This window comes from Grampus griseus, assembly GCF_964374135.1.
Source record: "Grampus griseus genome assembly, chromosome: 6".
Taxonomy (NCBI): domain Eukaryota; kingdom Metazoa; phylum Chordata; class Mammalia; order Artiodactyla; family Delphinidae; genus Grampus; species Grampus griseus.
The window spans coordinates 100,252,486-100,280,306 of NC_139000.1; the positions used below are offsets into that span (position 1 = coordinate 100,252,486).

Below are 27,821 nucleotides of genomic sequence, written 5' to 3' on the forward strand. Positions count from 1 at the left end.
TCTGATGGCAAGGTAGGGCCTTGGAAACACCGGCATCATCACCCAGTCTCTCACATACAAACGTTTGGCTGGTTTTTGACAGCTACCTCCATGCCTGAGCAGGTGGGGTATGATATCTTCCTGGCATGATATCTTTTGGGCTGACACAGGCCAAGGGTGTATTAGACAGGGACACACTGCATCACTGGGGCCGGGGGCCAGCATGTGGAAAAGGGCGAGCATCCCAGCTCTGCATCTTAAGCCTTTCTGCCTTACGTCAAAGCTTTGCCTTCCGTCCAAGAGCCCCTGGGCTGAACTTCCAGGTACTTCCTTCCAAGGCAGGCCTTGGAGCCAGGGATGTTGCTGTGTCCAGGCGATTATGCTCTGCATTTGAGCCTCTGGTCGCCTTCGCCAAAAACAGACAAGAAAAACAAAAATTGCTCTCCCAGCTGTGCAAAGAAACCTCAGGGAACCATTGGATTGTGACAGGATTTCAGACTGTGATTTCAGAAATGCATACGGAGTGAGCTGTCGATTAGATTGAGGATTGTTTAAGAATTGTGGTTAAAATACACATAACATAAAACTCGCCATCTTACCCTTTTTTCAGAGTACAGTTCAGTAGTGTGGTATATCGACATTTATTGTATAATACAACCGTCACCACCATCCATCTCCAGAACTTTTCTCATCTTTGCAAACTGAAACTCTGTCCCCATTAAACAGCATCTCCCCATTGTCCCCAGTCCCCTAGCAACCACCATTCTACTTTCTGTCACTTTGCATTTGACTATTTCAGTTACCTCATGTAAATGGAATCATACAGTATTTGTCTTTTTTTTTTTTTTTTTTTTTGCGGTACGCGGGCCTCTCACCGTTGTGGCCTCTCCCGTTGCGGAGCACAGGCTCCGGACGCGCAGGCTCAGCGGCCATGGCGCACGGGCCCAGCCGCTCCGCGGCATGTGGGATCTTCCCGGACCGGGGCACGAACCCGCGTCCCCTGCATCGGCAGGCGGACTCTCAACCACTGAGCCACCAGGGAAGCCCCCAGTATTTGTCTTTTTGTGATCGGCTTATTTCACTTAGCTTGATGTCTTCAAGGTTCGTCCGTGTTGTGGCATGTGTCAGAATTTCCGTCCTTGTTGAGGCTGAATAATATTCCATTGCATGGATAATGGCACCTTTTGTTTATTCATTCATCTGTGGATGGACACTTGGGTTGCTTCCACCCCTTGGCTATTGTGACGAATGCTGCTGTGAACGTGGATGTACAGATATCTCTTTGGGACTCTGCTTTCAATTCTTTTGGATGTATACCCAGCAGTGGGATTGCTGGATCGTGTAATGATTCTATTTAAAATTTTTTTTGGAACTTCCATACTGTTTTCCGTAGGGGCTGCACCATTTTACACGCACACCAGCTACACACAAGGGTTCTAACCTCTGCTGGAATCCTTTTTTTTTTTTTTAATACAGGTGTTTTTAAGCTGCGGGTAGTCCTAAGGTTTAGTAATGTAGATTTACCTCCCCCCCCCCATAAAACACTCCCCTCCCACACGTTTTGTTTTTTAAAAGACTCTTTATTGGCTTTATAGATTTAGAATGTTAGAGGCCAAAAAGGACCTCCTTAGAGATAATCTATTAACTCCATTTATCCATTGGACAAATATTTGCAATTGTAATAGATGGGTGAACAAAACGCAGGAAATCTTCCACCTCTCGGTTTACCCGCTGGTGGAAATTCATGTTGATGCCCAGCTAGGCGAACCGATTGCTAGGAGTTCCTCAGGGATTTGGTAGCCAGGCTGGATGGGAGTTGAGGTCTTGTGACGCTTGGAACAGGGCTCTCTCTGTTCTGTCATGCTCACGTTTAGTTGCACGTCTTGGGGGGGATCCCCCAGATCCCCCGTTCGGGAAAGTGAGACACACTTGGATTTATCCCCAGAATCCGAGGGACCTGAGAGCCGGCCCACACCCACAGGTGGAACGCGGCAGAGGGAGCAGACCCCAAGCAGGGCGCCCTGTGCCTGGGCCTGTAGCTCAGTTTGGCCCCAGCTGGCTGCCTCCCTGCAGTTCCGAGGGTGGTGGGTCCCTGAGAGCTGGGGAGGGCCTTCACTACCACTGTGGTGACTGCACGGGAGTGGGTTCCAATCAGCCGTTTCAGGGAACCTTGGCACTTAAGGGCTCTGCCTGGCCCTAGCCCTGGACTTAAGCACCAGGTAAAGGTCTCCAGAACTGCCCTGAGCCCTTAGTGAACTTCCTGCAGCGCTTTCCTCTGGACCCTTTGCACCAGTGTAAATTGACACTAGATTTTCCCCCACCTCTAGCTCCCCTGATTGTTACATAATCAGGAATCATGTGAGCAGCCGGTTCCATTCATTTAGAAATGGGGAGCAGAGAAAGGTGACTGTGCAAGCGGGGTGGGTGGGAGGGATGGAGACCCTTAGGGGCTGTTTTGTGCAGATCCCTCACCTCCCTGGGCCTCAGTTTCTCTTCTGTTCGGAGGGTCAGCGAACTAAAGGGCTGCTGGGCAGTCCTGACAATCAGTCAGGTCGTCTAGTCCAAATATGCAGTGATTGCGGGGGCCTTGCTTCCAACCAGGGTGGATCCCGGGGGCATCCTCCCCAAGGAAATGAGCATCTTATGAAGGAATTAGAATAAAAGTGACATGACATCTTCCTAGGAATTTGCTGTTTATCTCCCCCTCACCCCCATAAAAAGGATTAATAGAAGCACCAGCAGCTGGACGCTTCTGGTAGGGAAGCATCTGGGAGAGATTCAGTAATTCGCGGAAGGTGCAAAGGAGCAAAGGTGCAAGAGAGGAAGCAGCAGAGCTGGGATTTACGTCACGTGAGGCCCCAGAGCCTGTTCAGCTGACTGTCGTGGGTCTGGACTCCACTGGAAACTGGAGGGCTGCTCCAGGTTTGTCCAGCCTCTTTCTGGTCAGAGGGGATTGGAGTAGGGCTTCCATTCCTGTCCCTTTATTATGAGATTGTAGGAATTGTGGCCTGGAGTCCCCAGTGCCCTGTGGCTGGTGGCTTCCTTCCAGGACCCTGAGCTCTGTTGTGTGGTTTATGGCCTATCCTATTCTGTAGTCTAATGATTCCGTTCAAACCTGTAATGAGATCCTTTGTGCCAAACAGCCATTTATGAGCAAGCAGGGAAAAATACCCTCACCTTCTAGGCAAGATTAAGCTAGTTTTGGTGGTAGTTCTTAATGATATTTCAAAGCCATTTGTATTAACACAGGTGGTAGTTTAGGGATCATACTCGCTGGAGCCCTTCTACAAAAAGTTGCAGTGATGCTAACATTTACTACCTCCTCTACGGTGCTAGGTGGTCGATGTGCTCGTGTTTTCTCAGTTATTCATCGCAGGAAGCACGTGAGGTAGGGGTTTTCACTGATGAGGGAACTGAAGGGCAGAGAATTTTAGTAACTTAATGTGTACAGCTCAAAAATAGTGACGTGGTTGAGGACGGGGCCATCTCTGTGTCCCCAGGTCCTAATAATGGCGTCTGGCATGTTGTAGGAGCTCAGTATGTGATGGTGGAGTGAATGGATGAACTTCAAACCCCAGGAACGGTCTGAGCATTGGGTGGGTGGGTGATCGAACGAGGTTTCTTTGAGATTCCATGATTGGGATTTTTAGCAAAGTACTGTTGAAGGATGGTCAAGTGGGCGGGGTCCGGGAGTCGGAGTGCTGTCCAGTCTTAGTGCAGTGGCGACTTAACTCTGGGAGCTTGGGCAAGTCATCCAACCGTTTCCTCGTCAGCCAAGCAGAATTGGGGGAGGGCTGGATGGGTGGGAAAACTCTGACATCAAACAGAAGCCCAGAGGGAGGAGCCCCTCCACCCCATGCAAAACAAAACAGATGTTGCTGGAGCTTGGGGGGGCTGAAGTAGGTAGCAGGGCTGTCCGGACTCTGCTTCTCCTGCATGCAGGAGATGCGCTGGTGCTCCGGGGTGGGGGACCTCGTGTGTTCCCTGGGCGCTTCCACGTGGACCCTCGTATTAAGCCTGCTCTTCAGTGCGGTTCTGTAATGCTTCAGCGAGTTTCCCCAGATGCCAGGAAAACAGAACACTTTGGAGAGTGAGGTGTTTCTCCAGTGCTGCCTCTGACGCCTTTTCCTTACTTGTAGGTGGGGTGTTTTTAAGCCAGTGACATAGACAAAGCTGCTGAGTCAGGGGAGGCCCCGGGGAGGCCAGGTGAGTGAAATTCTTCATTGAAAGCAGCCTGACCATGGGCGTATTCAGTCTCAGCTTTTGCATACTGATAGAGTGCCGGGGGTGTTCGTGGGTCAGGATGCCCTTCCTGCCCACCTGGGTGGGCGAGCTCCTTTCCAGGACGGAGGTGGGTTGGTATTGAACCGGGTTCTATTACCCAGCTCTGTTTGAGCCCAGTGTCCAGGCTGACAGCCAGAGTTGGGAAACAGTGATGCTGTGTGACCTCCAGGGGACGGGTCTCCATGACTGACTCTAAGTACCACCTGAACATAGACACCCCCGCCCCCCTCCCCAGGACCTGCATGGACTTAAGCAGCAAGGATTTAGGTGACTTTGACGCATCAGGGCTACTCCCTCTTTAAAAGGTCCGGCACGTGAGGTGGTGTACGCGTGACTTAGCACAGTCATAGAAGCAGGGCACATCAGAGACCAGGGAGAAGCTGGAAGTCATAGGTGACCCTTCCAGTCTACCTTTCCATGAGAGGTCCTGTAGCCTGGTGCAGGCTAATGTGCAGTCCTGGAGCCAGACCGTGTGGCTTCCGGTCCTATCTGTACTCTGTGACCTTGGGGCAAGTCGCTTATCCCCCTGTGCCTCAGTTTCCTTGTTTGTAAAACGGGGATAGTTAGCTGATATCTAACTTTACTATAATTATTTTATTTATTATATTATATATAATACATTATTATTATAAATATTTTATTATATTTATATTTATTATTATTATTATTTTGCGGTACGCGGGCCTCTCCCTGTTGTGGCCTCTCCCGTTGCGGAGCACAGGCTCCGGACGCGCAGGCTCAGCGGCCATGGCTCACGGGCCCAGCCGCTCCGCGGCATGTGGGATCTTCCCGGACCGGGGCACGAACCCTTGTCCCCTGCATCGGCAGGCGGACTCTCAACCACTGCACCACCAGGGAAGCCCTATTTATTTATTATATTTATTTTGTGGGTATTGGCATTGGGGCTCAGAGAAGTAAGGCAGTTTGCCTAAGGCCACATAGTCCTTCATGCTAGATGTGGGACTTGAGCATAGGAGTCCAGCCCTGGCTCGTCTTACTGGAGCCAAGCAAGGTGGGTCAGAGTGACCAGTGGTCCAGGCTTCCCCTCCACCCAGTGCTCTCCCGCCCTCTCTGTCTCCCAGTGAGGTCTCCAATCCCACCCATGAAACTCCAACCCTGTTACCTGGAATCTTGGGAATTTGCCCACCTGTAGAGCAGAGATCATTTAATCCTTTGGGCGGGCCACCAACTAGGTACTCTGAGTGTGTCCTAGGTACCTGGGGCCTGAGCCAGGTGGATTCTTTCATCCCTCCCTCCTGCTATAGAATTTTCTAGAGAAGGGGAGGAGTGAGCAGGTTTGGCTCCTATGATGAAGCAATGTGGGAATGGCATCCTTGGAGCCACAGGCGAGGAGGCTGTGAGCTGCTGCCTGTGGGTGGGAAGGCAGACTCCGTGGTTGTGCTGTTACAGTGACCTTGCAGCTTGGGAGCCAGCTGCTGGCCCGTAATGGGACCCCATGGGGAGGGCTTCTGTTGCACAGGCCTGGTCCCTCCTCCCAGATGCAGGAGATCCCAGCCTTCTTGCTTACCGTGCTGCTCTTTGTAGCTGCTTTGTCAAGTGCGGGGCGTAACCATAGAGAACACTTGACTGTAAAGTAAATTCCAAACACCTTAGCAACCTATTCAGACAGAGCCTTCTGGAGTTCAGCCGCCCTCCCTCTCCATGCACACCTTACTGCTGCATCCCCTGCACATACGCCCTCCAGCCAGAACCTCCTCCGTTTCCCAGACCCACCAGCACATTCACATCCCCCTCAGCCCGAATGTTCTCTTCCTTTCGATGCTCTGTTTGCTTTTTTTTTCAGTCAGAGTCACACGTGCACCTAGTCAAAAAGGCAAATAGTGTGGAAGGGACTGTAATGACAGCTCCATTTCTTGCCAGTTGAAATACCATCCCCCTTTCCAGGTGCAGCTCAAATGGCCCTTTTCTGCCACCCTTTCTGGGTTGGATATGCTCTGGGGTCTGTGGCCTGTTCCCAGGAGAAGCGGTGTTTGGTGCTGTGGCTTTTTCCCTGGGAGGCTGAGGAACTTGGTTTGGGTTGTCTTGGTGGAATATGTGTTTTCTACTGACTGCATCGTGGAAGCTCTTCACTTAGTCCTTTTTAAAAAAAAAAAAAAAAAAATTGAAGTATAGTTGATTTACAATATTGTGTTAGTTTCAGGTGTACAGCAATATATATATATTTTTTCAGATTCTTTTCCATTATATAGGTTATTACAAGATATTGAATATAGTTCCCTGTGCTATACAGTGGGTCCTTGTTGTTTATCTATTTGATATATAGTAGTGTGTATCTGTTAATCCCATACTGCTATTTATCCCTCTTTTCCCCTTTCCCCTTTGGTAACCATAAGTTTGTTTTCTGTGTCTGTGAGTCAGTTTCTGTTTTGCAAATAAATTCACTTGTACTATTTCTTAGATTCCACATATAAGTGATGTCATCACTTAGTCCTTTTGTCCCTAGAAATAGCAATGCCCCCTAAGCACACCCTTAATGGGCCTGAAGGTTTCAGGGTTGCATCCGGAGAGCATGAATGACAGATGGCTGGGATCCTTTGCAGTCCAGGCCCAGCACCACCGAGGCAGCAGGTAATCAGGAACGTCTGACGGTGGCTGGTCTGATGAGAAGAGCAAATGTGACTTTTGTGAACATTGGACCCCGTGGGAAATAAGTGAAAAGGCAGAGCGGGCTTGAAGGTTTGCTCTCCCATGTGTGAACCCACTTCCTCCCACCCTCCCCCAACATCGGGGCCACCTGAAAACCCTGGGAGGTCTGGGGCTTTCTGTAGGCGAGGCAGGGACATTGACACAGGCCTGATTTAGCTGGAGGTGTGGTCTCACCCCTCTCATCTCTTTCTCTTTTCTCTCTTTTTTTTTTTTGCCATACGCGGGCCTCTCACTGTTGTGGCCTCTCCCATTGCGGAGCACAGGCCCCGGACGCGCAGGCTCAGCGGCCATGGCTCACGGTCCCAGCCGCTCTGCGGCATGTGGGATCTTCCCGGACCGGGGCACGAATCCGTGTCCCCTGCATCGGCAGGCGGACTCTCAACCGCTGTGCCACCAGGGAAGCCCCCCTCTCATCTCTTTTCTGTTCACCTTTTCTGCCTGGTTCTCCAAGAGCTGGCCCTTTGGCTGCTTTCATATAGGGGTTCTCAACAGGGGCTTTCAGAATGCAAAGGCCTGGTCCTCCCGTGCACCACCCGTCTTCCTGCTCCAATGTACAGCCATTCTCCCAACAGACCCCCCTTTTTTGCGGATGGGGAGAGGCAAGGACTGCTTTTGAGGACTCATTTTCTCTTGCTGGCTCCTAAATTTTCCTTCTGATTAAAAATCAGAGACACAGTATATTCTCCTTATGGATATACTTTTGCCAACTTGGGAGATGTAAAAAGACACGATTTGGAATTTTGAACCTGGGAATACACTTTGATGTGCCTCAGAGTGCCGCGAACGGCATGGTTCCCCTAGAGGATTTTCTGCATTGCTCCATTCCTGGTTAATGTGGTGCGGGGGTGATGCTAGATGCTGTCCTCATGCCTCATTTTTTATGATTTCCGCGCGTGCTTTCAAAGGGCCAGGGCGTGATCGTTGGAAGCACCACCAGGAGTCCATCCCCTGTCGTGAGCACCATGAGTTCGTGAGTCCTGTCTGAGTCAAGATGCTGGCCATTTTGAACTCGGAGCGCTGAAAGTTTTACTGTGCGTTGGCTCCCTTGATGTGGTTCGGGTTTCTTCGTCTGTTGTATGTCCCTCCTGAGGCTTCTGGAAGGTGCGATGAGGGCTTTCCAAGCCCTCGATGAGGTCTGTGGCTTTGCTCCGGAAGGCAGTCCTTTCCCCACAAAGCACTGTGCCAGAAAAAGCCTCTCCCTCCTGGACCGCGTGTGAACCGGTTCTTGGGCGGCCGTCTCTCCTCTGGGCGGCTGTGCACGGGAGCTGTAGCGTGAGCAGCAGACAGACCCCAGTGCAGCTGCACACAGTGTCAGGGCTGGGCTGCGGGTGGAAACGCGCTGCCAGGGAGGCCTTGCACCCATGGGTGCGTGGCTGTGGGGCTTGGAAAATAGGGAGGGGGCTGGGGGCAGGCCCTGCCGTCCAGCGTAGGCGTTTTACTGTGGTTCGACTTAGTGATGTCAGTGCTACTTGGAAGCAGTTGGCAGATGGGAGGGAATTCAACTCGCCAACCTGACTTCTAATTCTGAAGCAGCCCCTGGCGGCAGATGCTCACATTGTTTGGCATTTTCCTAGCGCTTTCTCGGTGCTTGAACCTTATTTCCTTTCTCTGGGAGGAAGTCTGGAGCCGAGATTCCTGGGCGACCTTCTGAAGCGCAGCCTTGTTCCCTCTGTGGGAGCTGTGGCTGCCCATGTGATGTTTGTTCATTCATACCCTGAACTGGGAGCCCCATGCACGCCCCTCCCCGTCTCCCTCCCCATCACACCTGCCTCAGGGGAGGATCGTGGCAAATGCATTTGAATGGATGGATGAATAGATTTCACACTATCTTTTTCTGGTCTTGAAAGTGCCACTTGTCATGGGAAGTTTTTTTTTTTATCTTATTGCTTGGTTTTTATTTTTGAGAAATTCGGAAAGAAAGATTGGGAATCCCCAGCCGTGTCCAGGTCAGGTGGGAGGACAGTGGCCAAGTGACGCCACAGCGGCTGGGGCCAGGCTGGCTTGGCCTCTGCAGGATCCCTGGGGAGGTCCGAGGACTCCCTGCCAGACTCAGCTTGCCCTCTTCTTTCTGGTGGGCCCAGATCCGTGACTGCTTATCCATGTGCCCTTGGGCAAGTCCCTTTTCCATTCTGGGCTCCAGTTTCCCAGCAGAAAAGGCAGGTGCTAATAAGCTAGATGTGCTCTCTGCCCAGCCCTTGCAGCTCCTGTTATACGATCCTTCGAGCTTACCTGGGGCGGAACACACATTTTCCACTCCCTCCCCGCCCTCTCAGTGCGAGAACAGGCCAGGACTTCCCTGGTGGTCTAGTGGCTGAGACTCTGTGCTTCCACTGCAGGCGCGGTTAAAAAAAAAAAGAAAAAGAAAAAAAAGAAAGAGAGAGTACAGACCTACAAGGTAGGCTTGTCCTGTTTTGTCTTCTTAGGGGAGAATTTGAGGAAGGGGCTTGACCCCTCCATTCCGGTCTTGATGGAGTTGGTTTAAAATTTGGATCCCTCCTGTAGAATTACTGTTCTAAGCTGGGGGAGGGGGGTGGGGGGGGTAGGGGGGTATTGCTTAGGTGAGGCAGTGAGTGGCAGAACCAGGCCAGAGACCCAGGTCTCCTGCTCTTGGGGCCCACGCACTATCCTCCATCCCGTCCCTTTGAGAGCAACGGCAGTTATGCGAGTTGATGTGGAGTAAAAGGCTCCGTCACGTGCCACACGGGGCTTGTCCCGCTCATTTGTCCCTCGCACGGCCCCCCACCAGGCCTAGTCTTCCAGGCTGTTCCCTGCAGCCCATGCTCTGCAGGGGCTGCTCCGGGGGTCCCTCTGACTCCTAGAGCTGATCTCTGCACTTCCTGCTTCCAGGGTCCGTGCCACTGGCTGCCGCTGTGTCTTCTCAAGTGAGTTCTGCAAGGTGTGACTGATTATTCAGTGAGACGAGGCTTCCAATTGCCAAAGACAAACCTTGAAAAAGTGCCTTGAAACAGAGCTCAACAGTCTGCTTTCCTGAAGGACTTCCCAGAGTTTATTGTGCTAATTAATGTACATTATGAATTTCCAAGAGGGGAGAATTAAAGTGCAAAGAATGGGAATTTACTATAAACAGGAGAGCTGGACAGCTAGGTAGGAACCGAAACTCAGGATATGAATGGCAGTTGGTGAAATTCTGTCTCCATTTTCTTGTTTTTTTATTTTATTTGATTTTAATTTATGCTTTTTCTCTGTGCATCTTCATTCATTTTCTTTTTCCTTCTCTCCACCCTCACACCTTTTTTTTTTAATTGTGGTAAAATACACGTAACATCAAAGGTACCATCTTAACCATTTTTAAATGTCCTGTTAAGTGGCGTTAAGTATGTTCATACTGTTGTGCTACCGTCACCACCATCCATCCACAAAACTCTACATCTTTTTTTTTTTTTAATTAAAAAAATTTTTTGTGGCCGCGTGGCTTGCAGGATTTTAGTTCCCTGACGAGGCCCAGGGATTGTGCCCCCTGCAATGGAAGCACAGAGTCTTAACCACTGGACCGCCAGGGAAGTCCCAGAACTCTACATCTTACAAACTCCAAATCCTACCCTTTAAACAATAACTCCCCGTATCCGCTCCCCCCCAACTCCTGGCAACCATCATTCTGCTTTCTGTCTCTATGAATTAGAGGTCTCTAGGACCTCTTATAAGTGGAATCATACACTATGTGTCTTTCTGTGATTGCCTTATTTCACTTAGCATCATGTCCTCAGGGTTCACCCATGTCATAGCACAAGTCAGAATTTCCTTCACTTTTAAGGTGAATAATATTCCACTGTGCGGGTGGACCACATTCTGCTTGTCCATTCATCTATCGATGGACACTTGGGTGGTTCCCACTCACCCCTAACTTTTTCTTCTTCTCTAGTCCACAGGTAGATAGAAAATGCCCAGCCCTCAGCTGTACAGTTTATGGGCAGTGTCACAGAAAAAGAAAAAAAAGAGACTCTATTGATTATCTCCTCTCCAGCCCTGGTCCCTGCAGCCTCGCTCTCACCTGCCCACCTTCAGCTTCTCTCAGGCTCCCTTCTGAGGATGCTTTCATGACCTTACGTAACGGTACAGATGGGTCAGTCCTGCCCCCTTTTCTGAGCTCTTTCTGACAGTCCGTATCATTCTCCTCTTACTTCACACTTTCCTTGTTTATTTCCTCTTGTCTCCTGGCTCCCGACCCCGAGTGGGTGCCCCCTGCAGGCAGATTGGAGAAATGAAGGTGCTGCAGGACCAAGGAGGCGCTGGCCCCAAGCCTGGCCATGGTGGTTGACGTGGGCTGAGAGGGGGCTTCCTGGGTCCTCAGCGCTCATGGGCCACTTGCTTCTGTTCCGGGCGGGGGTCATTGAATATGGCCTGCCCACCTGGGTAGCCCACCTCCCCGAGAACAGAGAAGTCCACTGAAGTCCAGCTGTCCTTTTCCATAGGATGATATGTTTTGGTTCAAAATTTATTTATTCCAACTGCCTCACCCCTCCTATAAAGAGGGGGGAGGTGAGAACTCAACCCCAAATTTCCCTTGTAAGTCTCCGTGAGCCGGCTGACATGAGCAGCTGTGTAAGGCAGAGACCACCCGTGCCCTCCGCCCCCTGCCCGCCGTGCCTTCCCATATATAGGGGGCAGGTAGGAGCGGGGACAATGATCGTTGACTGCACTCCAAGCCAGGCGTTTCCTGAGGTTACCTCACAGTCTGCCAACAGCTCTCTGGGGGATTTTTCCATACCCCAAGATTAAGGAACCTGCTTGAGGTCCCAGAGCGGGGATGGTGCAGACCAGCGATGTCGGCTTGGCCGGCTCGGCCGGCTCTAAAGCCCTGCCACCGTGCGCCCACTACTCCCTACCTTCGCCTCTCCACATACACCGCCCTCCCACACAGCTCTCACCGCTCCTCAAGCGACCAAAGCTGTGTTGATTACTGCCGGGGCCGGGCGAAGAACGTCATTAGAAAGCGTTGGGGCCTAGAAGGGGCCTTTTTAATTTTTTTTTTTTTTTTTGCGGTACTCGGGCCTCTCACTGTTGTGGCCTCTCCCGTTGCGGAGCACAGGCTCCGGACGCGCAGGCTCAGTGGCCATGGCTCACGGGCCCAGCCCCTCCGCGCATGTGGGATCTTCCCGGACCCAGGCACGAACCCGTGTCCCCTGCATTGGCAGGCGGACTCTCGACCACGGCGCCACTAGGGAAGCCCTAGAAGGGGCCTTTATTTAGCAGTTCTCCGAAAGTGTGAGTGAGGATCAGGGTCATCTGGGGAATTAAAAAAAAAACTAAGCCAGACAGAGGAAGACGAGTAATCATATGATATCACTTATATGTGAAATCTAAAAATTTTTAACAAAAGATACCAGTGAACTTATTTACAAGACAGTAATTGACCCACAGACATAGCAAAGTTATGGTTACCAAAGGGGAAAGGTGGGGTAAATTAGGAATTTGGGAGTAACATGTGCACATTACCATGTATAAAATAGATCACCAACAGGGACCTCCTGTAAAACACAGGGAACTATACCCAATATTTTGTAATAGGGAAAATAAAATTCTTTTCCCTGTAAGGGAAAAGAATCTGAAAAATAATATATATATATACACGTATATACATATATGTGTGTGTGTATATATATATATATAGAGAGAGAGAGAGAGAGAACTGAATCACCTTGCTGTACACCTGAAACTAACATGACATTGTAAATCAGCTATACTTCAATTTAAAAAAAGTTTTAAATCAATATGTGTTGGGGTGGTGCCCAGACAGGTATTTTTAGACATTTCCCAAGTGACTGATAATTAGCCGCTGTTTGGATCCTCCCCTTTGCTTTACGGTTGAGGGCACTGGGGACCAGAGAGGTGAGATGCCACAACCAAGGCCACTTGACCCTGTCAGAGCCAGTGAGGGCCAGGAACCAGGGTCTCACTCCAGTCCTGTGTGTTCTCTCGCACTGCCACACCCCTGCTTGCGAGGGGCTGCTGGGACCGAGGAAGGCTGTCCTCCGTAGGCTGGTCTTGCCACCCCAGGCCAGAAACCAGGAGGAGGTGGCACAGGCAGCTGCTGCAGACCTTCCCCGAGGCGGGTCTGTCCTCTGGGAATGGGCCTGGCAGGAGCCACTTCTTAGTGACAGGCCCCAGCTAGGCCCCCAGGGACAGGCTGCCTCTGGTCCTCTTGTGGCTCAGAGGCTCACACTCTGGGCTTGAGAAATGCAGCCAGATGTGAACTTTTCATCAGTAAGGAGAGCTCTAGATATAAAGGGTGATGGGAGGGACAGGTCATTACGGGAAAGCATGCTTATATTTAGGGGAGGTGAATAAGGGACATAGTACGGCTTCACCCTTGTGGGTATCCTAAGTTGCATGTGTGTGTGTTTGCGTATCCGTTCATTCAGCAAACATTTATTGGTCCCCCACTGTGAGTTAGACACTGTAATAGGCATTGGAGATGTGCTGTGACTCAGACAGACACAACCCCTGCTCCACGGAGCTTAGAACGGTCTGGAAGGCCAGGTACTAGAACCATATTACTTAGCCTCTTGACGAATCCTTTATTGTTATTAACCGTAAGGATAGTAACAGACATTTAATTTTCTCACTCCTTCTCTCAAAAGAGGAAGCTGAAACTTAGGACCCCTGCCTTGTCCAGGGTCACACCGTAAGTGATGGAATCAGTTCTGTCTGAGAGCAGAACTTGCCTTCCCGGCCACCTGGTTGTACCATCTCCTGCATCAGGCTCCTGATTTTTATCGGGGGCAGTGACAAGAGAAAGCCAGGCGAAATAGGAAGCAAATTTCATTTGCTCTAAAGCTTGCGCAGTTTCAAATATCTATTAGAATGTAGTGCTAGAGAACCTCTGCCGTCCCTGAAGCACCAGTTTTGTCTCTTCCAAAGGGAGCACTTTGCGTTTCGTGTACTTTATTTTCTCTGGCCAGCAGTGCCCTTAGGAACAAAGCACAGGTTTTGTAGCCATGAGTCAGCGACCCTTCTGGTTGGCACACTCACCCACTTCTTCCTTTGGTCTTGTTTGCTTATAATGTGTCCTCTATTATCAAGGTGCCTAAAATCCTTTTGAAACGGGTTAGAATAGAAAACACTTAAACAAAAAGGTACAGGGACACTGACCCTGTCCATTCCCCCCCTGGGAATGTGGGACCCAGGTGTCTGGCGGCTTCCTCTGGCTGAGTCAGGGGGCATTTTCACCAGTCTGTGGTAGAAGAAAAGAGGGGAAAGTAGTATTTAATAAAGCTAAATTGAACTTAAAGACCAATTTTGTAGTCAGAAGTAGTCTTTACTTTTTTTTTTTTTTAAAGCATTAAAGGTGTCCTGGGACTTCCCTGGTGGTCCAGTGGTTAAGGCTCCACGTTTCCAGTTCAGGAGGCATGGGTTCGATCCCTGGTCAAGGAACTAAGATTCCGTGTGCCGCGCCGCAGGGCCAAAAAATAAAACCACCACTAATTTGGTTTTCATGCTGTTCCTCTGAGCCCTGGGGTTCCTGGTCGGGGGGATTTCTGCCTTGAGGAGTGAGAGGAGGGGACAGAACTTTTTGTCCCATTTCCAGTCAGAGAAGCTCTTTTATTTTATATATTAGTTTCTTTATGATTTTGTTTAGAGGTAAAAGGGTATTCCTACAAAAGTTTGGAGACCCTCTGCTCTAGACTCTGTGTGTTGGGTGGAGGGGAGTGGAGGAGGGAATGCTGCTTTTGCAGGACTGAGCCAGTGTGGTACAGTTACCCACAAATATTTCTTATCTACTGTACTGGTCAGGGCTCTTCAGAGAAACAGAGCCAATAATGTGTATATGTGTGTGTGTGTGAGTGTGTGTGTGTGAGAGAGAGAGAGAGAGAGAGAAATTGGTTCACATGATTGTGGAGACTGGCAAGTCCAAAATCTTCAGGCCAGGCCAGCTGGAGACCCAGGGAAGAGTTGATGTTACAACCAAAGACTGGAGGCAGAAGTCTTTCTTCTTTGGGGGACATTAGTTTCTTTTCTCTTCAGGCCTTCACCTGATTAGACGAGGTACACCCACACAACGGAGGGTAATCTGCTTTACTCACAGTCTACTGACTTTAAATGGTAATCTCAACTATAAAATGCATTCACAGCAACATGTAGACTAGTGTTTGGCCATAATTGGAGCCAGCATGGGTACCGTGGCCTCGCCGGGTTGTTGGCATATAAGATTCACCATCACACCTACTCAAGTGCCTGGGGAATGTGATGGGGATGACAGAGATGGGGAAAGTTGGTCTTTGCCTCCAGGGGGCAAGACTATACATAGGAAGAAGTTAAGAACAAGACCATCTAGTTCAGTGCTAACTTGTATAGACGAAACGTAAAATGCATTTAGAGGAGATGAGGGGGTGGGTGATGGAGGATTCCAGGGAGATTTATGGTTGGGGCTGAATGGAGCTTCCACAACACAGAGGTCTCAGATAAGTGAGGGCACAGAAGACTTTAGAACCGGAGTGGGAACCCCTGGATAATAATGATACTTCTATTTCAGGGGTCCCCACCCCCTGGGCCACACAGCAGGAGGTGAGCAGCAGGTGAGTGAGTGAAGCTCCATCTGTATTTACAGCCACTTCCCATCACTTGCGTCACTGCCTGAGCTCCGCCTCCTGTCAGATAAGCAGCGGCATTAGATTCTCATAGGAGCACGACCCCTATGTGTGAACTGCACATGCGAGGGACCTAGGTTGCGCGCTTCTTATGAGAATCTAATGCCTGATGATCTGAGGTGGGGCTGAGGCGGTCTCATCACCCCCAGATGGGACCGTCTAGTTACAGGAAAACAAGCTCAGGGCTCCCACTGGTTCTGCATTACGGTGAGTTGTAGAATTATTTCATTATATATTACAATGTAATAATAATAGAAATAAAGTGCACAAGAAATGTAATGCGCTTGAATCATCCTGAAACCATCCCCCCCACCCCGATCCGTGGAAGCTGGTCTCTGGTGCCAAATCCCGAGGCCCAGAGAAGTTAAGGGATTCATCAGAAGTCACACAGCTTCCCAGTGGCCGGGCAGGTGTTCCTACTCCAAATCCTGCCCCTCATTTTTACCGCCTTTGCTGGGCATAGTGAAATCCATGTGAACGTGTGTGTGTGTGGGGGTGGGGTGGGGGGGGTGGGGGTGGGGGTGGGGGATTACTCCAGAAAGGAGAAGAATAAAGTTTTCTTCACCCAGAAATCCTGTGAATCTATAAAAATGGCCTGTTATTTTCTCACTCTCTCCCTGGGTCTTCCTCTCGCTCCTGACCAGCCTCATTAACCCCACTCTTTTCTTCTCTCGCCCTCCCCCAGACACGAATGCAGAGTTTGAATCCAGATCCCAAGGCCCATTACACAAGTGTCTACGGAGCCCTCAAGAAAATCATACGGACTGAAGGCTTCTGGAGGCCCTTGCGAGGCCTCAACGTGATGATGATGGGCGCGGGGCCGGCCCACGCCCTGTATTTTGCCTGCTACGAAAACATGAAAAGGACTTTAAATGCCGTTTTCCACCACCAAGGGAACAGCCACCTAGCCAACGGTATTTGCAAGCATTTGTCTGGAGTTAGAAAGGTCTCTCCTTCAACAGACCCTTCCCCAGGGTTCTCCTCCCTGTGACCCAGCAGCCTGATGCCTCATCTCCGCCGCGCTTGCTCATGAATCGAGGACTCTAGATATGTGTGTGCACACACACCCAAACACACGCACACACACACGCGCACGCACTTTTTTTCATTCCCCTCCTTCGCTCTCTGAAGCCCAGGGAGAATCAGTGACAGAGGTGTTTCATTGTTGAGTGGGTTTTGCCTTTTTGCTTTTTTTTAAAAAAAAAAAAAAAATTCAAAAGCCATTAATGATCAGATCTAGGGGAGAAAAAAAGAAACAAAAAAACAAACAACCCTGAATAGAAACAAAACTTTTGAATGCTGGATTCCAAAAAAAAAAAAAAAAAAAAAAAGGTTATCTGGACAGCTTCTTTGAGACTATTTAAAAACTGGCCCAACAGGTCTCTACAACGTCAAGATCTAACTAAGCTTTAAAAGGTCAAGAAGTTTTATGGCTGACAAAGGATTTGCTCCTGCGCAGAGGACCTTTCCCACCTAAGCTTCTGGGGATTGGGGAATTTCGCCCCCGTTCTCTTCCGTCTGTTGCATCTCTCTGCAAGCAAGGGCTGAAATCGTTTTCTTTTGTTGTTTTGAGGGAACCAGGAGGGTGGGGGGTGGCCTGAGCTGGCCGCAGGCAACTGTTTTATAGGCTTGTCTTACTGGGTCCTGCCAAGTGGTTATTTTCGCCTCCTGTGGGTTTGGCTTTTGTTGGTTTCTGTTTGGGTTTGGAGCGAGACTCTGGCTAGTGGCATAAGGAGAACTTACTTTAACAAATTTATTTTTCAGCAACAGAGAGGTAGATGTGACTGGCAACAACTTTCTACCCCTTCTCTTTTTTGTGCTACTCAGAACCAGAAAGCATCCCTCCCATCAGCAAACCCTGGTAATAATGACTCCAACCTGGCTGGTTTGCAGACATTGGTTTTGCTTTTTCAAAATCGGCCCCTAGTTGCATTTGTCCGGACTGTCACCAAGATCTGCACTCTTGATGCTGTCCTCAAGTTCGTGGCCTCAGGGCCCTCCTTTTGCTGAAACTGCCTTTTTAGCTCCTTGGTCTCTGAGCCCCTTGAAGGCGGTTTTGAACGGAGCCCAGTTTATGTCAAGTTCTACCCAGCACTGTTATTGCTTCACTGTGGTGTGTGCTTTGGTCGCGTTTTGACCTTTCTGGGGATGATCCTAAGCGTGTGGGAGGGAGGGAGGGAGGGGGATAGATATGCATTTGTGAAGCCTTAGCCTGTGTCCCTCATTCTTCCCACCTTTTAGCAGTTATCTTAATTACTGGGCAGTGTCACCCACAGAGGGAGGAAACCCAGAGCCAAATGCAAAATTCCAGGCTGGAATCTGGCTTTCGAAGTTCCTGGTTCTTGAAGCCAGGCCAGAGGAGACCCTCAGATGGGCTCGGCCATTTCTGAGACACGTCATCACTTTGCAGACTCACCCTGGAAATCTGCCATATGCAGATCTCCCTGACGCCCTTTGCCCTTGGCCATTTGCTTTAAAAAATGCCTGGATTTTATTAAGGAATTTTCTTAAAGATTTCTCTCTCCCCGCCCCCACCCCTGTCTCTGCTGTATACATGATATCATCCCCTTCCATTGCCCCCAGCGTAAGGGCAGAGTGGGTTAATCTGTAGACAAAGGCCAGAGATGCGAGAGAATTAAAATCTCTGTGGTGGAAAAAGCCACTAAGTGTGTTTTCTGGTAGCATCCAGTGTTGGCAGGTCTAGCCTTTTCCTAGGGAAAATGAGGTTCTGCAGTATTGAAATGTGAGTAACGGTGCCTGTGTTACCTTCCTCATTTTTATCCAGTATTTTCCATGATCACTTTAGGGTTTTAAGAGTCAGTGCTCACCTGGGTGGAGTTGGTAGTGAGTTTTGCTTCTTAGAAAGCAAGGTCCAGAGTTCCAGGAACTTCCTCAGAACCCCTGGTCCCAGAGGGTAATTTTCTGGAGTTTGTTTTGCAGGGATAGCTGGGAGTATGGCCACCCTGCTCCACGATGCGGTAATGAATCCAGCAGAAGGTAATGTTTCATGGTCCCAGGGAGTGGCAGTAGGGGATGCGCAGAGGGGCCGGAGCAAAGTTGGGGGGTGGGGACAGAAGGTCGGGCAAGGGAACTCCTGGTCCCCAGTCGGAATAAGCAGGAGAATTCGTACCATGTTCTCAAAGGCTTCGAGACGGCACGTGAGCATTTGAGCTCTGGGATTCCTGTTCGCTTAAACAGAGCTACACAGACCAGTAGCATCAGTGTCTCCTGGGAGCATGTTAAACATGGTGATTCTCAGGTTCCACCCCAGACCTACTAAACCAGAATCTTTGGGGGTAGAGACAGGATATCTGCTTAACAGGCTCTCCTGCCAATTCTTTTGTGTGCGTTTGCACTACTCTGAAACCTGTGTGTGCTCACATGCGTACACATGTGCACACACACACACCCCACTGGGCCCTCGTTAACCATTATCAACCATAGACGAATTTAGAAGGAACCTGTCAGAGGCCATTCATTAGGGCTTATGGACTTATGTTCAATTTGCTTTTTTAAAAGAAATTTGAAATTATTATGGAAAATTCCAAACAGGCGAATGTAGGGAGAAGAGTATGGTGAACCCCCATGTGTGTATCGCTCTACTTCATAAATTAATATTTGGCCATTTTGTTGTAGCTGTCTTCTCCCACGTTACCTTCTTTTTTTTTTTCCTTTGGAATTTTGGGAGCATTATAAAGCAATTCTTAGCTGTTCAGACGAGTTCTGTCAGCTTTTTCAGTATCCTCGCGTCCTCAGCCAACTTGGGTCTGAATGGTGAGGAGGTTTTGGACCCAGTGCTGGGCATACCTTCAGCTGGGTTATTCTCTGTGTGAGATGTAGGACTCTCTCCCTTTTCCTCCTCTATCTGAAAATGGTCCCTTGCTAGAAGGGAGAATCAGAGGTTAAAAAGTGCAGCATTTTAAATCTTGCATTATAAGTTTGTCTGGTTTAAGGTTACAATTTATTTGCTGTCAGCTGCCTCCCATGCCTTAGCAGATAGGAAACTTGTTCTGACTTTCAGGGATGTATGGGTCAGATTGGGAGGTGGGCTGCTTTTTCTGTGTGTTTAAGGCAATTTATATCAATGAGCAGTAAGTTAGTCCATGTCAACCAGGCAAGAATTTTATTTCTACTTTTTTTGAAGGAGAGAAAAATGAGGTTCAACTCCACCCTCCTCTCCTTGACATTATATCGTTTTAAGGACTTTATTTCTTTAAAAGTAAAGCACACTGTACGTGTTTATCTTGCAAAGCGTAGGGACAATTAAAATTCTAAGTATTTGGCCCATGTCCTTTGAGCCACCAGTTACTTTTGTATTAATAAAGCCAGGGTCCTCACTGGAGTTTGCCATTGAGCTTGGGCTGATATCATTCTAGTGTCTCTTCCAAGAGCACTGAGACCCAGAAGCTAAAAACACTGTCAGAGGTACAGACCACTGAGAATAAAAGACGGGACACGTGTCCAATAGACGTACTGGGACGGAAGAGGGCCGAGGAGCCAGGAGCAGGGTTTAGATTTCTCAGCGTGTGTGAAGCCCGAGGCAGCTAGGGCCTGGGGGCTCAGCTCGGGGAGTCTCGTCTGAAGTGGCTGCCTGGTTTGGGGGCCACGTCAACCAGGAGTCAGGCAGGAGAAACGTCAGGAGACAGCCACCTCCTGGCCCTGGATCCCGGAGGCAAGTGTTTAAACGGGATGCCCTGGAGCTGGCCCTCGGTGGTTTCTCGGGCTGGGGCTGGGTGTGTGCTAGCTCTCTGTGCCCTGTTACCCATGTGTCTAAACTTGCTTGTTTCTCTTTATGGCTTGGCTTCCCATCTCACTCCGACCTGGGGTGGGGCTAAACCCAACCACCCGGGACCCGCCCACAGTTGTGAAGCAGCGCTTGCAGATGTACGACTCGCCGCACCGGTCGGCCCTCAGCTGCATCCGGACCGTGTGGGGGACGGAGGGCTTGGGGGCCTTCTACCGGAGTTACACCACGCAGCTGACCATGAACGTTCCCTTCCAGTCCATCCACTTCATCACCTATGAGTTCCTGCAGGAGCAGATCAACCCGTACCGGGGCTACAACCCGCAGTCCCACATCATCTCAGGCGGGCTGGCCGGGGCCCTGGCTGCAGCCGCTACCACCCCTCTGGACGTTTGTAAAACCCTCCTCAACACTCAGGAGAACATGGCCCTCAACCTGGCCAACGTCAGCGGCCGGCTGTCGGGCATGGCCAACGCCTTCCGGACGGTGTACCAGCTCAACGGCCTGCCGGGCTACTTCAAGGGCGTGCAGGCCCGCGTCATCTACCAGATGCCGTCCACTGCCATCTCCTGGTCCGTCTACGAGTTCTTCAAGTACTTCCTCACCAAGCACAAGCTAGAGAATCGAACTCCGTACTAAAGGAACGGGCTGTGGGAAGTGATGCCAGAATCTTCGATGGTGCAAAGACTTTCCCTGACTGCTGCCCTTCCCCTGCCCTCACACCAAGATTCCTGGGGCAGGGTGTTGGCAGGATCTGCTCTTTGACGCCTTAGAGAGAGGAGAGGACGGGACAGCCGCTTACACGACGGCCGTCCGTCCGCAGGGACATCCCAGGTGGTAGAACGTGTCGAAAGACTGACAGGGGAGCGAGAAAGTGCTTTTTCTCTTCCTCCCCCCCCCGCCCCCCGCCCCCGAGAGCGATGTAGCCTTTCTGCTTCAGTATAGCATCTCCTCCCCTAGAATCGTATGTAGATCACCCAGGAGGGAAGAAAATGTGGAGTGACTGAAAACATTAAAGAGGAAAAAGAAATTATGTATATAGAAGTTCCAGTACACAGTAGCACATAGATGGATAATGTTTATCCTTTATTTTTCTATGTAGAAGTTTTGGGATTTGCGTGTGTGCCTGTGTGTGTGTACAAGCAAGTGTTACAGCTGGGAATATAAAGCTGTTTAAAAAAAATAGCTGAATTCTTCCATCGGGTTAAGTCAAAAGGCACCAAAGTAATACGTTGCTCCACGTGGCCTAAAATTGTGTTGAGCCCCCCCCAGATGGAAGTTCCACTTGAATGTAAAATAATAAATATAAGGTTTATATTTTGAATTTTCTTTTCATAGGGGAAAATGGTACGTTGAAAAACAAGTCAAAATAATGATATAGTACTTTTAGCTACTTTTTTTTTTTTTTCTTTCTTACTCAATCAGTCACCTTCATGTGCCTTTTCCCTTGGTCTTTTCCTAGAAATTCCAGGACCAAAGATCTGGCCCTGGGGCTTTTCCTCTTGCTGTGTGCTCGCCCTCACGCACACGTACTGGGCGGCAGCACGGCTCACACTGGAGCACAGTGGCCCCAGTGGAATTAGGGTGGCTGGTCTTACACTTACTGAAACCATTTCCTTCCCTTGTGGGTGACGTGAATGTATGCCTCGCGGGGCCAGCACTTAAAAGCCCTTGAAATGCCAATGCTTGGCCACTTGTTGGGCGGGCATGTGTGATAAATCCTACCTTGATCCTAGGACTTAATTCTCCAACAGTCTTTTAACCCAGGCACTTCAGGTATCCTTGTCTGTGTGTGTGTTTGACTAAATCTCCTGATCTCCTGTGTTTCCCTGTGCAGTTTTAGGGGTTTTACAAAACACAGCAAGCATATCTACGGCATTTGTCTGTACACCTGCCCATCACAAATTTCCACCTTAAGAGCCTCTCACCGCGCAGGGACAGGCCAGGCTCCCCAGCCCCGCTGCGCAAGGGACCCGGGCCCTCGTGCTCAGTCAGGACGCCTCTCGAACCATCTTTATAGCCTTGCTTGATCCACGCCAGCTGGGAACACGATGCCTTGTTTCCTGAAATGGCCTATCTGAGCCAGATTATCCCCGAGAGCAAACGCAAGCCTGTTTCCTCCAGCCAAGCCTTCCCAGGCCTCCCTCCGAGGGAAGACCCAGTGGCTTCACAGTTTCCTTTAGAGCTGTCTTTCAAAATGAGCAGGAAGTATGTGTGTGTTTTCCTTCTGGTCGGCCTGGTCCTGACCTTGACCCTTTGCCCTTCGCCTTTCGCCCTTCGCCTTAGGCACGGTCCATGTCTTGCATTCTCACCGAGGCTCAGACCCGGGCTCCTTCGGATGCCGTGACTCCTGGGATGAACTCAGGTGGTGCTGGGACTTTCGCATCTCAGAACATCGTGTGCTGTGCCTCTGGGAGTAGTTTGCAGGTCCAGGACAGCAGAAACCCATGTCAGGCAGCTCCCACACGTGCCCCGATGAGCAGGGGCTGGGGGGCCTGCCTGCTGACCTGTCCCACCTCGGAGTTAGCCCACCCCCATCCCCCGGTGGAAATCAGTTGCAGCGAGCTTCCCCGCTCCGTTGCAGTTGCATCCCCACTCAGGGATGCCAGAAGCCCACGGAGACCAAACTGCTGGGGGAAGTGTTGACATCTCTAAACATATACCCCGTCAGTGTTACATTTTGCAGATGGAAGAAAATCTAGATCGAATTCTAAAATAATTATCCAACCACCCCTTTTTGTCCACTTCAGATACACCACACTGCTGCAAAATATTCCTTATTTCTTATGGGATTTTGTTTTTCGATGGTATTGAGGAAAGAAATGGCTCACTTCTCAGGGAGAACTCCTTTGGGTCGGGAGAGATAGAGTCCAGATTTCAGAGTCGGAAGGTCTGGTCCTGGCTTTCCTTTCCCAGTGTGTAGGGATCGGCTGGGAAATGGGGGTGATGCCACCTGTCCTGCCTTCCCCACTGGGTCTTCCAGAGGCTGAACGAGCGATGTATCTGAAAAAGCTTTGGAAGTTGTGAAGCGCTAAACAACTAGAAGTGGTCTTGAATTCTGGGGGAGGTAACCACCGCACCCCGCCTCACCCTGAGCTCCAAAGCTTGTCTTGCTGCCCCATGCATACTGCAGCCCAGTTGACTGTGACTTTGACTTGGCCAAGAACGAAATAGGAACATGTTCTCCCCATCCCCCAGCCCTGGCGATGACCAACCTAACGTAGTCAGTCACGGCACAAACTTGGTCACTGGTGTCTTCGGTGTCATTGGGGCGTCATCTGCCGCCCAGCAATGCCACTTGAGTACAATACTCAATAACAGTGACTTCTGTCCAGACCATGATTTGTGATCCAACCCCTCATACATCTGAGTTTTACTTTTTAGAATTAAAAAATTGATTTTTTTCCAAATGGGATAAATCTTCAAGCCATGACTTTTTTTCTTAACTTTGGATCGAAACTCGCTAGATACTGGCCTGCATCCTTTTGTGTGGTTTCTTTTTCTTTTCTTTTTTTTTAAATGCTGATGTCTTGTTCCAAGAGCTGTCCTCCAAAGTCCCCCCCCCCCAAGGCTGCACTGGCAACACGTTGTTATGCCATTAAGGTTTTATTTAACTTTATTTAAGGATGATTGTGCCTGTTCAATACAAATGTACTGCTGCTTCCCACCTGCGAGACGCACGATGTATGTTGCTAGGGTGGGCCAGTGTCCTTTCTTAAATTCCTGTCGTAAATATCATGGTTTCTGCCTCTTGATTGTCACCAGTTCCTGGAAGAAGGGGAGAAATGTGTGTTTCTGTGTGGGGATATTTCTGATATGCTGCTACAGTTGTGACACTGGAGCTACAGAAAATAAAGCCTTGATCTTTGAAGTGTTGTGGGCTCTTTGGTGGGGATGTTGAAATAAGAGGGAAGTGGATGGAGAAAAGGAACCTAATTCATGGAGCTTGTGCCTCCTGCAGTCTGGTGCATTAAGGACCAGGATCTATGGCTTCGATGGGAAGTGCCCCTCAGCCCTCTTATCAAAATGGAAGCAGGTGGCCAGGGATGGTCACGAGAGATGATGGAGCAGGGCTGGGAGCCTCCATGGCTTTGCTCACTCTGCTGGGGAGGGTGGCAGCTCTTCCGTCCTTGTGGGATCATGAGTGTGAGAGGCTGCCAGCACCTGGGATGCCCAGCCCTGGTGCCTGGCACGCTCATGCCTGTTTTCCCTCTCTCATCCCTTTATGGAGGCTTAATCAGGGTCCCTCTACACGGAAGACCCCGAGGGGGACCAGAATCCACCCATACTTCCTAAAGAGCACAGCTTAAACCAGGAACTAGACCTATTCTGGAGTTGAGAATGGGGCTGGCGGGTCTCGGACCCCTTTGAAAAGCCAGGGACAGCTCTTGACTCATCACAGTCTGGGAGGTCAGAGCGCCTGCTTTCAGCATAACCACCAAAGACTTTAGTGAGGGTGGGGAGTCAGGGTTGAGGTCAGGCTTGAGAACCAGCCATGGGCAGCGGTGCCAGGAGGTGGGCAGCGGTGCTGATCAGAGAGTGGAGAAGGCTTTAGGTAAACTTCCTGCTTTGCACTTTTACCAAAGGCCAGCACTGTGCTTCTCAAAGCTGCCTTGTGGCTTGTTGATTGCCTCCACTCCGGGCTGGAGGGCATCCAGTGCGTATGTACCCATTCAGCAGATTTCTCTCCCTGCCCCACGGAGTCCACCTGCCAGCGAGTCCAGAGCGCCTCCCGCGAGCAGAGCACCGTGCCTGGCGCCCTGGGGACACAAGCCAAGTGTCAGTGGTGTTCCCACCCTTTCAGGCCATACAGTCTAATAGAAGAATATAAGGGAAGACATCAAATCAAGACCCACCAAGATGGTAGTGGAGGCTGCCGTGGATGTAAAACAGTAACTTGATAACCTTTAGACCAGGCTCCATGAGACACTTGCTAGTCCATCCAATCCCCAGCTCTGTCCCCACTGTTGGTGTGCCGTCTTGTCCTGCACCAGCTCCCCGGAGCTGACTGGGCACATTTTTCCCCAGCTTCGAATTCGGTAATGTCACGCTGGTAGCTTGAAATCAGCAATGGTAGGGATGTTTACACCACAGAAATGGGCCAGTGCTATAAATTCGGGCTCTTTCTTTTTGAAGAGCCAGCTTACCTGTCCACTACTATGGGCACATAGCATGGGGCTTGGTGTGTGATATTCGCTGAAGTTTCACTGAGTGAAGGAGATGCTGGCCACACTTTTTGTCTTCGACCCGGGGTCCCCTCTAGTTCTGGAGCTCCTGGTTCGTCCTACGACAGAGACCATCTTCATCACTTAGGAGCCCTTTCCAGCCCATCCACACTCTTTAAATTCCAGCCCAGAAAATCCATGAAGGGAAGGGCTTCCCTTTCCTCCCGGGCCAAGCGCTCCATTCTGTTCCAGTTCTCACCTCTTCGGGGAGAGACTCCACTTCTGCCCGCTCGAGTGACCTAAATGCAACAGACACCTCCGAGAAGCATCTAAGAAGCCCAGGGTTGTCCAAGAGATAGACACGGCCCCTGGGAGGGGTGGAGGGGGGCTAGTACTGCTTACAGAGAAATGAAGGCTTGGCTCTGGTCTAAGGCAGAATGCATGCATGGCCTAAGAGTTCGGGAGAACAGCTGGGTTGAGCCATAAAGGCCTTGTAGGAGAAACCTCGGTGCCGAGCTGCAAAGGTGAGCTTTGACCGTCATCTGACCTTGAATCGGTGGGTAATGGGGAGTAATTAAGGGTCTCTGAGTGGAGGACTCCACGACTGGAGCTCAGCTTTCGGAAGAGTCATCTGGCAGATGTAACAGAATGGAGTGGAGGTGGGATACCAAGGAGGCCGGGAGATGGTCGATTTGTGTCACAGTGAAGTTGCCCAGAAGAGAGGTGACTGAGGGGAAGGCAGGGGACACTGGAACAGCGTGAGCGTGGCTGATGAGCGTGTACAGTGGAGCTTGGGGCGGGGCGCGGCTGCAGGGCAAGGTGAGGATGGGCTGGCTGAGGGCAGTGCCCGCGTCGGCAGGAAAACCTGGCTGGCAGGAGGAGCAGGTGGTGGAGGAAGTGCCTCGTCTCTAGAGCCGTTGGGCTCCCCTCGGCTGGGCGTGCTCGACGTGAGCTGAGCTCTTGGCCAGAGCTTCCTCTTCACCTCCCACCTCCCCCCCGCTTGGTGTTGGTTCCTCGCCCTTCTTCGGGCCACACCCTGACTACCTTCTTTGTTGCTTTCCGGGCCTCCTAAGGATGGCTGCTTGAGAAGGTTTTGCCTTTGGAACTCCTGGCTCTCCACCCCTCTTGGTGCTGATCTGCCCTCACAGCTTCACCTGGCCCCCCTGGAAAGATGATTCCCAGATGTGGGAGATAGCGCTCCCACCTCTCTCCGGAGCTCCAGATCTAGGTGTTCAGGTGCTGGCTGGAGATCTCCCAGATCTCAGCTACTGTTCTCCTAACCCCAAGAGACTTTGGCCCCTCCTGCCGGAGGCTTACCATGTTCCTTACGTTATTACTCCCTTACTGTGCTACTCCCTTACCCTGCTACTCCCTTACTCTGCTACTCCCTTACCCTGCTACTCCCTTACCCTGCTACTCCCTCACCATGCTACTCCCTTACCCTGCTACTCCCTTACCATGCTACTCCCTTACCCTGCTACTCCCTTACCATGCTACTCCCTTACCCTGCTACTCCCTCACCATGCTACTCCCTTACCCTGCTACTCCCTTACCATGCTACTCCCTTACCGTGCTACTCCCTTACCATGCTACTTCCTTACCGTGCTACTCCCTTACCGTGCTACTCCCTTACCCTGCTACTCCCTCACCATGCTACTCCCTTACCGTGCTACTCCCTTACCATGCTACTCCCTTACCCTGCTACTCCCTCACCATGCTACTCCCTTACCCTGCTACTCCCTTACCATGCTACTCCCTTACCGTGCTACTCCCTTACCATGCTACTTCCTTACCATGCTACTCCCTTACCGTGCTACTCCCTTACCCTGCTACTCCCTCACCATGCTACTCCCTTACCCTGCTACTCCCTTACCATGCTACTCCCTTACCCTGCTACTCCCTTACCATGCTACTCCCTTACCCTGCTACTCCCTCACCATGCTACTCCCTTACCCTGCTACTCCCTTACCATGCTACTCCCTTACCGTGCTACTCCCTTACCATGCTACTCCCTTACCATGCTACTCCCTTACCGTGCTACTCCCTTACCATGCTACTCCCTCACCATGCTACTCCCTTACCCTGCTACTCCCTTACCATGCTACTCCCTTGCCATGCTACTCACCATGTTACTCACTTGCTCAAAACCTTCCAGGGCTCCCCAGTGCTTATTGACTTTAAGAATAGGCTAACCTGCATATGGCAGTGCCAGATTCAGGGAGTAAAGAGAAAGAGAACAGCTAATGGACATATGAGACCCTGAGGTCTTGATCTCATGAACAGGGTAGGACAAGAACCATGTGCAATGCTTACATTTAATAGTGAGGAGAGAAATGGGGACCAGGAGAGACTGGAGTGGTCAGAAAACTATGAAGA

General features: G+C 50.4%; 1 protein-coding gene across 4 annotated transcripts in view; it reads left to right on the top strand.

Moving 5' to 3' along the window:
• Window positions 1-24,135, top strand: part of SLC25A37 (solute carrier family 25 member 37) — a 43,608-nt gene extending 19,473 nt beyond the window's left edge. The window contains exons 2-4 of one of the 4 annotated variants that reach the window (XM_082657128.1): window positions 16,222-16,450; window positions 18,477-18,533; window positions 20,399-24,135. In XM_082657128.1, coding sequence (XP_082513254.1) covers window positions 16,222-16,450; window positions 18,477-18,533; window positions 20,399-20,919 — 807 coding nt within the window. In that variant the 3' untranslated portion in view covers window positions 20,920-24,135. Of the gene's footprint in view, window positions 1-16,221; window positions 16,483-16,534; window positions 17,398-18,476; window positions 18,534-20,398 lie in introns of those variants that run through there. The other 3 variants (XM_082657131.1, XM_082657129.1, XM_082657130.1) reach the window with 3 other exon arrangements.
• Window positions 24,136-27,821: the final 3,686 nt, after the last annotated feature.